Source organism: Scomber japonicus, chromosome 18 (genome assembly GCF_027409825.1).
Source record: "Scomber japonicus isolate fScoJap1 chromosome 18, fScoJap1.pri, whole genome shotgun sequence".
Lineage (NCBI taxonomy): Eukaryota > Metazoa > Chordata > Actinopteri > Scombriformes > Scombridae > Scomber > Scomber japonicus.
In genome coordinates, this window is record NC_070595.1 from 170509 (window position 1) to 182500 (window position 11992).

Here is an 11992-nt window from a genome sequence, read left to right on the forward strand (position 1 = left end):
GGATGGATGGATGGATGGATGGATGGATGATTTACAGTGTGTGCTCACTTTAAATCTCAGTTACAACTAGTTTGGAGCCAATCATGGTCCAGTATGTAATTTACACCCGTGATGATAAAACTTGAAGCCTCCAGTGCACAAACACTGAGAATGAACTTTTGAAATGCACTTTGCACACTCATAGATTTGTATAAGAGAGAAGGAAAACCATAGTTTTATAACTTTAACTACTTACTTGAACTTTTGTGTAGAAAAACATCATACATAAAATATTGAAAGCAGTGTAGGTAGTGAACAGGCTTTACCTCACTGATCACTCAATTTCAATTTCCTCAATTTTTATGTTAGGTCTTAAAACAGTCAGGAGTTTTTTCTTGCTATAATCATTCCTCCTGTTCATATAGAATCCACTCAAACTCTATACATACAGTATATCTGTCTAAGTAATTTACATATACTTTGTTGATTATGTTCCTTCTATGAGTTGTGATCTTTCATTTATATACCAGATGTTTTACCCCCACAAAGGAAGCTATCAACCACAACATGCAAGACACCAGGAGGAGTCCAAATGAACATGTAAAGCTGTTTTTCTTACTGTAATGATTCCTCCTGTTCATACTGACCATTAGAAGATCTCTTCATAATACTCTTACAATGGAAGTTGATGGAGGACTAAATCCACAGTCCTCCTTCTGTGTAAACATGGATTTAAAAGTAGATGTGAAGCTAATATGAAGCTTCAGAGTCCAAATGAATCAAATCTTCATCTTCTATGTTTCAACGTTACAGTGTTTTTAGTGTCAAAGTCTTTTTGTTACTATACTTCCACCACAGAGAAACAGGAAACACTAAGAGGGAATTTGATGCTAAAAAGACTTTAAATGTGTCAGATATCACTTGATATGAATAACTCACACTGATGAAGACTCATAGAAGCTGATCATCTACTTTGAAATGAGTGTGTGTGTGACACACTGTGGATTTAGTCCTCCATCACTTCCATTGAAAGCACATTTGAAGGAGATCTTTTAATATTCAGTATGAACAGGAGGAATGATTACAGAGAGGACAAACTTGAATACTGTCTACCTATCCTTTAATTTCAAGCGAAGTGAATTAAATCACACAAGAGACATTTCTCCAAAGACAAAATTATATTTACTATACATATTTTTTTTTACAAAGTTTCTGCAAAGGCAAATAAAAAGTGTTGAGCATTAAAGGGTTATTTGGCCATGCCAGACAGCCAGCTGAGTTTGAATAAAGATGGAGCGGCTGTGTCTTCATCCTGATCTGCGAGCTGTCTGAACAGGCTGCCTGGCCGGAAGCTGTCACTGTGTACTGTGGAGGATGGATGAGCCTGCTGGAGGAAGGACACAACATGGTAGATTATTCAATTGGTCATGTCAATAGTTAAATGATGAGAAAATACAACACCATGGTGGATACAGGACCATCACACTGTGTATCCTGGATGGCCATTTTCTGGAATCTGGACATTTCAATTACTCAAGGACTCATAAAATGAACACAACCTCAGCAGATGGTACCTAATCTTTGACATCATGCAGGTGCCAAGTAATAAAAAACAAAACAAACCCAAAACTTAATTTGGTCTTAACAGTAAAATTAACTTTAATGGAAGAGACCATTTGACCAAAATTGGGATTTGTGTTACTTTACATCTGCTTAATGTCATGGATTTCTACCTTCAACGTCAGAACATTCTTCCAAATGTTTTATGAGCTCTTGAGTGATTAAGAAGTTCAGGATCCAGGAGATGACCATCAGTAGTGATATGTAGCTTGACAGTCCTGGATCAGGACTAGGTAGATCCCTGGCTCTGATGCTCCATGCTAACACTTCATTATGTCAAATAGCATTAGCTCAAGCTGTTCAGCTCTAAAGCTAACTGATGAATAAATCCTATCATGTTAGCATGCAAAATGAATTGTGAGAGTTAACCCTTAGCGTTATGTCAATGTAAAGATAATGAGAACTAAAGCTGTTTTGCTGGAGAGCTATGTTCATTTTATTGGCGCTAACAGATTTTATACAGTTTCTTACTGAGTGTTAATATGAATCACCTGAGCCAATGATTCACAGGAGACCTGGATTATTCTGGTGTCTACAGACGTATCTCTGAACACTGAAACATTTGGAAACAGTGAAATATTTGGAAGCTTGCCATCTCACCCAGAGTCTTACCAACTTTAAGGAGGACTTTGCTAAGCTAGCTCAGCACAAAGTGACTTCTGATTGTTGGCAAGACAGCAAAAAATACTATTTTCCAAAATTTCAAGTGTTCCTTAAAATGGGAAACTTAAAATGTGACATTCTAACTAAAATCTGGTGTATTCCTTTAAATTGTAAAGAATTAAATTGTACATGCTAATTTTGGACAAATCCCAATTTGAGCGGCAAAATCCTGTTGACCTGAAATTTAGTAATAATGAGTCAATCTCAAAATGGGATTAGTTCTCTTATACAGTTAAGAATGCCTCTCCAGCCAATAGTCTGATCCTGATCTACTTCATGATTCCAACCAGAGCGTGGGAGATTAGTGAGCGCAGCAGAACAGCATCCAAACTCAAGAATCATATCATTGATTAATAATGTGCTGTCACACTGTAAATGCACCAAAGGTAAACTGCAGCACTACTGACAATACATCCAAACACACACACACACACACATATATATATATATAAACCCACACTGATGAACTTGCCTGGGTTTCTCGCACTCAAAAACGCTGGGAAGGCAGAGGATGCAACAGACAACATTTACCCAAGACGGAACAAAACAATTGAACGCAGCAGAGAAATGAAGAGAGATGTGGTTGTTAACATATGAAAAAACACTCAAATGTCCTGCAGTTTCAGTTACTGACCGGCTGGTGAGGAGCATCGGAGACTCTGCTGGTCGACTTGGATTTCCGAACATTTGACATGCTGAGAGGCAGCAGCCCGAACCTGCAGAGGACAGAACCATAGTGGCGGTTAGGCATACTGTTTTCCAAATTATGACATTTGATTCATATAGAATACAATAGAATGCCTTTAAAGTCATTGCATTTTTACATGTGACTTTGCCGTCTCTCTTGAAAAGGAAAACTGTACCCCATTTGCTCTACTCATCTGTCCGTTCACTCACATGCACACACATTGAAAGAAACTGTGGGTGGAATGAGTAAATATATATAAAAATGTAATATAAAATCTATCACATATCCAACTAATATGGACTTATTTGTAGATTGATCCTGGATTTTTCAATGAGGAAAGCATAGATATGATTTTAAAGTTTTTAAAAAGAGGATTCAACTTTTTTTGGTGGAAAAATTACATCAGACACAAGTTATTACGAAGAGGAACTTTAAGAATTAAAATTGTTGCCATAGTGTTAGAGTGCTTCTCATGTAAAATGGTAAATAGACTGTACTTATATAGCATTTTTCTAGTGTTTTTGAGCACTCAAAGTGCTTTTACATGTCACATTCACCCATTCATACATTGGTGACAGGAGCTACCACACAAGGACACATCGATATGTGGACTGGAGGAGCAACTGATCTTCTGATTAGTGAACGACCAGCTCTACCTCCTGAACCACAGCCAGTTAGATTTGGTCCCTTGGGGGACAAAGGACCAAACCCAACTGGTTTAAATGAATCTGAAGAGAATCAAAACTAGCCAGAAAATAGACTGGGACCGAGACCGGATCCAAACAGTGAGACCAACAAATATGGCAGCAGTATAATGCTTCACCAATGGACCATATGGATAGTTTTTTTCACAGCAGATACTTTGACTTATCAAAGCAGGAAAAGTGCAGGGGGAAATGATAAAATGAACAATGGCTTTGTTACATTAAGTGTTCCAGTAAGCCTTTCCAGGTTACCAACATGCAAACACAGTGTTTGGAAGAAAGATGACAAGCGGACTCAGCAAGTTCAATATTTAAAGTTGTGGAAGGAAGAAGACAAAGAGAACGCAGAGAAAGAGAGAGAACAATAACACATGTGCAAAAGTATTTGTTTCTTAGCTTGTAGAGGAAGTGACAGGAATCATTTATTACACTAGGGTCTCATGTCTGGGATTTTATGTAGGAATGCCTCTGTTAGCACTGAGGGTCTGTCATACCAGCCAAACAGTTTGTAATCCACTATTTTGTGAGTGTGTAATGGGGTGGAATGATTTTTTACTTGATTGCCAGGAAGAAGATATCGTCCACAGCTGGGAGACAACAACAACATCATCTACTACAACAACAGTCATCAGAGGAGGAACATGGCCTACAGCTGGAGGTACCTTCCATCCATAGCTTCAGACAACAAAGAAGCTGCTATGGGTCATTCATTTCCACCATATACTGGACTGCTAAATTCCATGGCAAATGAAATCTTGTCTGACACTGGAGCTACTGGATCATAATTGCGATCAACAACAGAAGTCTTCTGGATGTCTTGCTTTGGAGCCTCACAGATGCCTATGAAGTGCAAAATAACTACAGTAAAAACTGGTAAATAAGACGCACCGATTTGGTTATAGGTCTGTAAAAAGGCCGACCACACTAAGAATGATAACTATAACCATAACTATAACTATAGTTATAATAACTGCACACTCTAGCTGTGTTGGCAGCTAATGAAAATAGACCTGTTAGTGCTCTACATTGTACAGAGACATTAAAAAAACCCCAGAAGGATTCACATGTGGCTGTTGATCAGAAGTATTTGGGAAAACACTAGTTGCTGTGATGTTTCAGTATTTACAGACCAAACGGATGTTAAAGCGTGACTTGGGTGCAATATTTGCGCACAGTGACAGCTCTGATGAAGAGTTTTTGGGACTCAAATGAGCACACAGCTACACACTATCAAATATGTAAAGTGACTGAGTTCTTTTAAAAGGTTTAATTGAAACTCAGCCTAACCTAATATATCGGTCCAGTTCAGTTAAGCTAATCATTACCGGACCATTAACCACTGACCTGACACACTGTTTCATGTGTAATATGTGTGTTTTAATGTGTTTCTAATAAACATATGTGTTTATAAAAGAACAGCTACTGATGCATTCAAATAAACCGGTCTATTTTTTCAGCATGACACCCCCAAAATAGACTGCGACTTACACACCAGTGAGATTTATTTCCTGGTTTTTTGGGTAAGTTATGTCCAGTTGAGTGCAAAGACTTTGGAGTTTCAAATGTAAATGGTAAATTAACTACATTTGTATATTTGGAATCTCTAGTCTTCTAACTACTCAAACTGTTTTTACAGTACAAGCTACATTTATCCATTCACACACATATATTTTCACAGCCTTTGGGAGGAATATGGGGTTCAGCATCTATAACTAGAGGAGCTGGGAATCAAGCCACCAATCTTCCTATGAGTGGATGACCTGATCTACTTCCTGAGCCACAGCCTGGTCAACTGTCACCATCAGTCAATCTGGCAGGAATACACTTAGTTATATATTCTGGGCCTGAATATTGTTTGCATTAACAAGGCTTAGTATTAATTTTTTTTTGAAAATGTTTAGTTGTCATGGTGTGCCACTCCCCAACTGTTCCTAAGTGTGATTATTATTGGAATATTGACCAATCACCAGTTACATAAGGCAAATAGTGAAGGAATGTCTGTTAAAGGATATGACGGATAGATGAATAGTTTGAAAAAGAGCAGAAGTGATGAACAGATGAGGGACGGTTTCATGGTGATGGTACTGTGGTCACAGATGATTTGGTTGCTTTGCTTGTTGATTTAAATGAAATGGAGAAAAAAGTGTTTCAGAAGCCACAGTTGTGTCTTGTGTGCCTGACAATACTTACTTATGCACCCCAGTTGATCCAGCATCACAATACTGGTTTGTATTCACCTTTAAAGTTAAAAATAAAAAATACACTTGGACTAGAGCCCCTACAAAGATTTTTGGAATCACTGGTGGCTGCACACTGCAGGAACAGTTGGCAGTTTTTCTATTCTCCAAAGAGAGAACTTGTTATGAAGTGTGAATCATGCAAAGCTTCTCTAATGGAGTCCAACAAATAAAATACAGAGCTGGGAATGAACATAATAGGCTGAATTTAAGACTTCTTTGTTCTACTGAGAACTATAAAAAACTCCTGTACCCCTCCCTCCTTTGAGACAGTTCCTCCTGACCTCTGTGTTGGAAGGTAATGCCTCCATATATTGTTACAGTAGAATTATCAACTACATCCATGTTTCATGTGTTATTTCATTAGTATTTATGGGGAATTTCCACAATGAGACCATTCTACAGCTGTGAGTGGACTGTGTGTGTGGGGACTGTTCTGAAGAGTAGTGTGTGGGTTTGTTTTGGTCCGACATTCTCTTCTTCTACTCTTCATCATCACCACTCAAATATGATTATCAATGGATTACAAACCACATGTTATTTAACACTATTAATGACCTAAAAGTTGATAGTATTACAATATATTTTCATATAACCAACATACAACCATTTATCTGTATTACCTAACCATTCCAACTGTTTATCCATTACATTTAGCTAAAGAATATTACAGCTAAAATTATTATTACAACTATTATTATTATTATTTTAGTCTTTATTATCATCATTATGTAATTAATGAACTTTACTCTATATACACATATATACATACATATATATACATACAGAGTAAAGTACATTAATTACATAATGATGATAATAAAGACAAAAATTACACACAGACACACAGACACACACACACACACCTCCAGTGAAAGATAACACATCTGCTCAGTGATGTTGTGGTTCATTTATGCTCATTATATTCATTATATTAATGTCATTTATTGTGAGTACTTGTTGATCTCTGACCTGATCTGACTGCTGGTCAGTGGCAGGATGTTGTAAGGCTCCTGGGAGTTCACTCCGCTGCTCCGTGTGGAAAACTGCTTCTCTGAGCCTGCGAGCAGCCCCAGCAGTACCTGAAACACAACGTTACATCAACCATTCAACAACGTTAGGCAACAGAGAGACCGTATACAATACCAGCGACATCATCAGCCCTTTGTAGCCTCTCATCTCAGGCCTGATGTGATGATGATGTCATAGTCATTAAGATGAACGTACCGAGGTCCTCTGGGACAGGCGGTTGAGGTTGGCGTTCAGCGGCGGTGTGAACACGTCCAGGTCAAAGGGGTCGATGAAGCTCTCCAGCCAATCACAGACCTCGCTGATCCTGAAAGACACACAGCACAATGTTTACAGCTTTTAGAAAGATCCTTAACACTGCTGGGAGTCAGATTTAAAGAGAAATACAACATGTAAAATATATAATAAAGCAGCTGTAGCTCTTTAATACAATGCTTTTTGTCCTCCAACTTTCTTCAACTTCTATTTCTCAACACTACTTCAGGAAATCACGTGTGTTTGGGTTAAATACTGGGAAGTGAATATTTCCTGGGAATTCCAGCCAACATCTGCTTGAGAAAAATACCTGCAAGAGCCAGAGATTTTCAGAATGTGTGTGTATTTGTGTAGCGAGGACCACAATACTTACTGGAACAAAGAAGCCTTCTCTAAAGCTCATTAATTACCACAATGTCTGACCCTGAAATGCTTTTATTACAGTTATTACAGTTATATGACTGAGTGAACTTTTCAACTGCTGATGTTTCTTCCACTTCTGTTTCATGGTTCAGATTAATTACATTTTTTTTTTTTGGAATTAAAAAAACAACAACATATGAATGAAGCAGAAGATTGCACACAATTTTCAGATCAGACCATTTTAGATCAGCAGTTTCCCATTTTACCTGCTTGCTAATCTAAAAAAAAATGTTTTTCGGGTGTGTTACCTCGGGTCCTGTTGGGATCTGGAGCTCTTGCCCTCCTCTGGTTTGCTGCTCAGTGTGGTGCTGAGGTAACGCAGGTCAAACAACAACTGCAAAGCCCTGTTCTGAGTCATGGGGAATACACCTTCCTGCAGGACACACACACACACACACACACACACACACACACACACACACACACACACACACATTTCATGAAGTGAATAAAGATCCTAAGAAATTAAAATAATCTCCACCTTCCTCTTTCATCCTCTTTTTACTCCTTCCGCTCCTTCCGTTCTTCCTCCTGGTTTCTGATCTTTTGCCTCCTCTTCTGCTCCTCCTTTCCTTTTTCTGCTTCTTTCTCCTCAACCCATCACCTTCTCTCAATGCTTTAGTCTCTTATACTATTCTTCCATCTCCTTCTAAGCTGCAGTTGTCCTTCAAGCTGAACTATCCAACATCAACAGTTAACTTAAAGGGTAATTTAAATTAATCAAGAACTAACAAAATCATATAATCATATTTGTCAATGTGTGTGTGTGTGTTACCTTGCTGCGGGCCTGCTGTGTGAGGCTGTGGTAGTGTTGCAGGGCCTGATTCAGGCAGGTCTGCAGCAACTCCTGCAGGGTGGGCCGGGGCAAAGCGTGACCCCCCACCCTGTTCACCTCCACACACAGCTGGAACAGCAGAGACTGGACAAACCACGACGGCTGCAGAAGACACAGAGCTCAACGTCAGATCTGTAAATGTATCCATACATCACTCAGCTTTCTGTTAGACGTTGTGAGCTGCTCACCTGGACCGGAAGACGGATTTTAGATGTGACACTGTTCCCTGACTCGGCTTCTTCTTGGATCTCCAGATCCTCCCAGTTAGTTGCTGTGGTTAGGATGGCACCAGCTGACTCAGCATGAAGAGCTGTGCCAAACTTACCCAGCAGCACCTGGCACAACATAACACAGTTTTATTAGCCAGGTCTAGAAACAACTCATAATGATTTAGCAGAACAAACACAACACTGACATGTTATTAAGTAGTAAAGCTGAAATGGTTAACGTATTGTGAAGAGCAGTGTGTTTAAACATCCAGCAGACATTCAGTAACATTCTGATGAAAGTAAGTCCAACATGAACTCTCCTTTAGCTCTGGTTTCATCTCCACCAGTTCCTGAGAACTCAGAGTTATTATGCTACAAATTGCACTTTTAATTTATTTTTACAATTTTTATGCTGCTATTCTGCTGCAATGCACCTGTATCGTCGACGCTCTGTGATTACCTCATTGCACAGATTTGTTTTCCATTGAATTGATGCTATTTATTTATTCTTCATTCTTTTATATGCTATTTATGCGTTTATTCTTTGTTTTTTTTAACCAAATGTACTGGAGAGACGCCTTCGTAAATTTCGTTATACATTGTATAATGACAATAAAGACTATTCTATTCTATTCTATTTGTCTCTTTAGGTGCTAATGTTCACCAGCTAGCTACTAATTTGGTTAACAGTTGGATTATCAGAGCTTTTGAACTGAAAACATGTTACTGCTGGAAACAAGGAGCACAATATTTGGTCTGTACAACCAAAACTATGAGCTAAAGATGCTAAATCACTCTGCTACAAGTAACACATTACTTAACTATATATTGATGTTAGAAACAGAGGAAAAACAAAACAATTGAGGTCACATGACGACACCTGAGCCATGACTCATCGCTAAATGATAGCTAAACTGCTAGCTAGCCTGAGCAAAGATGATCTTGTTACATCTGCTCAACATGTAAATAGCTATTCAATTAAATGATTATTCATCAACTATTAAATTAAACGCCAACTATTTTGATAATCCATTAATCATTTTGAATCCTCAAATTCTTAAATGTAAATATGTACTAGCTTCTTTAGTCCTCTGTAATAGTAAACTGAATATTTATCTGTTGACTGTTGAGGAGACTGCTGGTCTTTTGCTAATTTCAAACAATTCTGCAAAATAATCTGAGCTCAAATGTCCACTTGTTAGATTTGAGGAGCTCTCAACCTCATCTCAGTGGTCTTTGGCATTGGAAGATCTTTTACTAGTGAAAAGAGTTTTGATTATCTCTGCCAATCAGGATTCTACACTCTTCCCCACAACACAGACTTAATACTACATGCAGCCAAAAAATAAGCCACCACAAATATATATCTATATTTCTGACAATGTCTGACTTTGGAGAGGGCGCAGCTCCAGATTCGGTAGGCCTCCATGCTGCAGTTGAGAAGCTCCTCCTTCAGACCAGCCCACTTGGCCTGAGCTGGGCTGACCTCCGCGGCGGCCCTGGCTTTGCCCAGCTTCTTCCCCTGCCTGGGGGTCCCCTTGGCCATGGTTTCAGACCCTGTTTGTTTTCCCAAGATGCAGTGCTTCAGGTTGGGACAGAGTTCACCCATGGACTGGCACAGTCTGGCCATGAAAAGCACCGAACTGAGGCAGGCGGGGCTGGGGTCTGGAGAGGCTGCCGTCAGTTCGGAGCGGATGGAGGACAGGATGTGGCGGACACAGGCCAGGCAGCCTTCACGGAAAGCCTCCTCCACCGCCGGAGAGTCTGTGAAACGGTTGAACGAGGACGCTGGTGAGCCCTCGTTGGGTCCAGAGGATGAGACTGTGACAGAGATGGAGTCAGACCCTGAAAAAGAAGACAAACATTTATCACTACTACCATCTACTCAACAGGAGATATAATTTGGCTTTAGCTATTTATGTAAACTGTCACTAAACACAAACTGAGTGAGTTTGATGGGAATGGCACTAATGTTTTACTTATTGAGTCAGAAACATCATTATTGGACAAACTGAAATTTTGACCAGATGATGGCGCCAGAGGAAATGTCAATGAGACATTAGAGATAAAGAAAGTGATTGAAATTCATCCTGTGAGAAACATGTATTTTAATCCATCTAGTACAGGGGTGTCAAACATACGGCACGCGGGCCAGAGCTGGTCTGCCAAGGGGTCCGATCCGACCCTGACGAGAATATAATCTTCTGAAAAAACAATGAATACATATTGTGCTCATATTTAAAACATTCATATACTTAGCCAATCAGAAGCTTCTGTGCAATATAATCTGAAAAAACAACGTGATATTGTTGAAATTGAACTAATTTAAGTAAATAGATGGAGATCAAACTGGGCCTCTATGTAGCCCTTGAACTAAAATGAGGATTCTTAATTATTTTGGTGACCTCCTGATTGTTGTCCAGCACTTTCAAGTCAAAATGACCTGTAGAACAACACTTAAGTCCATGACAAAATGTGTTGAAGACCAACATCTGTGAATATTTAGTGATATTCATGGTTCTCAAAGGATGAACTGACCTTTACTAAAACTACACTCACATTTATGATCCTCAGTAGAAAAACCTGTTTCATTTTGAAAGCAACATGAACATTCCTCTAACACTACCTTGAGGTCAGAATGTCAGTTTTGCACAGAAAACATATGACTGCCATAAATGAGGTGGATATTGTTGGTCTCCAGAAAATAAACCCTACTAATTGAAGTAACCAACTGACTTTCCTCTAGCACCACGCTCATGATAAAATCTGTGCTTTCCCAACAAATGTACCACACAAGTTAAATCTCCCCATATGATCCAAGATGTCCATCTTGTAATGGCATTTACTGAAGGCTTGGTCCTGAGATTAAAATCTGAGGCCCCTTACAGTACTTGTAGATTCTTGACGCTCTTACTTTTGCAGATCAGATACTTTTACTTTGCCAATGTTCATAGAGGCAGCTGATAACCTCAGTATGTTTAATGACAAATGTTAGACATTGGAGATTTAACCACTTCAAGAAAGCTGAGTTGAGAATGACGACCCACATTCCACCAGGCAGACACATCACCTACCTGTGTCCTGGGATGGAAGGTAGTGTAAGAGGTCATCAAGCCTGGCCTTTAGCTTTGCATCCATGGAGGAGCAGAAGTTCTGAACGCAGGGTGTCAGGGCCTGGGTCTTCATGGCCAGACCGCTCCTCTGCTGCTGCTGCCCCCGTTGGGTAACGTTAACCCACCCTGCATCGCTCAGCAGATCCCCTGGAGACTCCGACCACAAGAAGGAGGCCACATCCACCTCGTATTGGGCGCTGCGGCCTGAGCCAGTGTTAGTACCTGAAGAAGTCTGGG

At 39.5% G+C, this 11992-nt stretch overlaps 1 protein-coding gene across 2 annotated transcripts in view; it reads right to left on the bottom strand.

Annotated features, from left to right (window-relative positions):
- Window positions 1-1148: 1148 nt before the first annotated feature.
- Window positions 1149-11992, bottom strand: part of cog1 (component of oligomeric golgi complex 1) — a 16545-nt gene continuing 5701 nt past the window's right edge. Inside the window, exons 7-15 of one of the 2 annotated variants that reach the window (XM_053337686.1) lie at window positions 11717-11992; window positions 10033-10487; window positions 8622-8768; window positions 8374-8535; window positions 7847-7971; window positions 7119-7227; window positions 6864-6973; window positions 2897-2978; window positions 1149-1363 (exon numbers count right to left, since the gene is read on the bottom strand). The exon at window positions 11717-11992 is cut by the window's right edge and continues 88 nt beyond it. In XM_053337686.1, the coding sequence (XP_053193661.1) occupies window positions 1229-1363; window positions 2897-2978; window positions 6864-6973; window positions 7119-7227; window positions 7847-7971; window positions 8374-8535; window positions 8622-8768; window positions 10033-10487; window positions 11717-11992 (1601 nt within the window). In that variant the 3' untranslated portion in view covers window positions 1149-1228. Of the gene's footprint in view, window positions 1367-2896; window positions 2979-6863; window positions 6974-7118; window positions 7228-7846; window positions 7972-8373; window positions 8536-8621; window positions 8769-10032; window positions 10488-11716 lie in introns of both variants that reach the window. The other variant, XM_053337685.1, reaches the window with a different exon arrangement.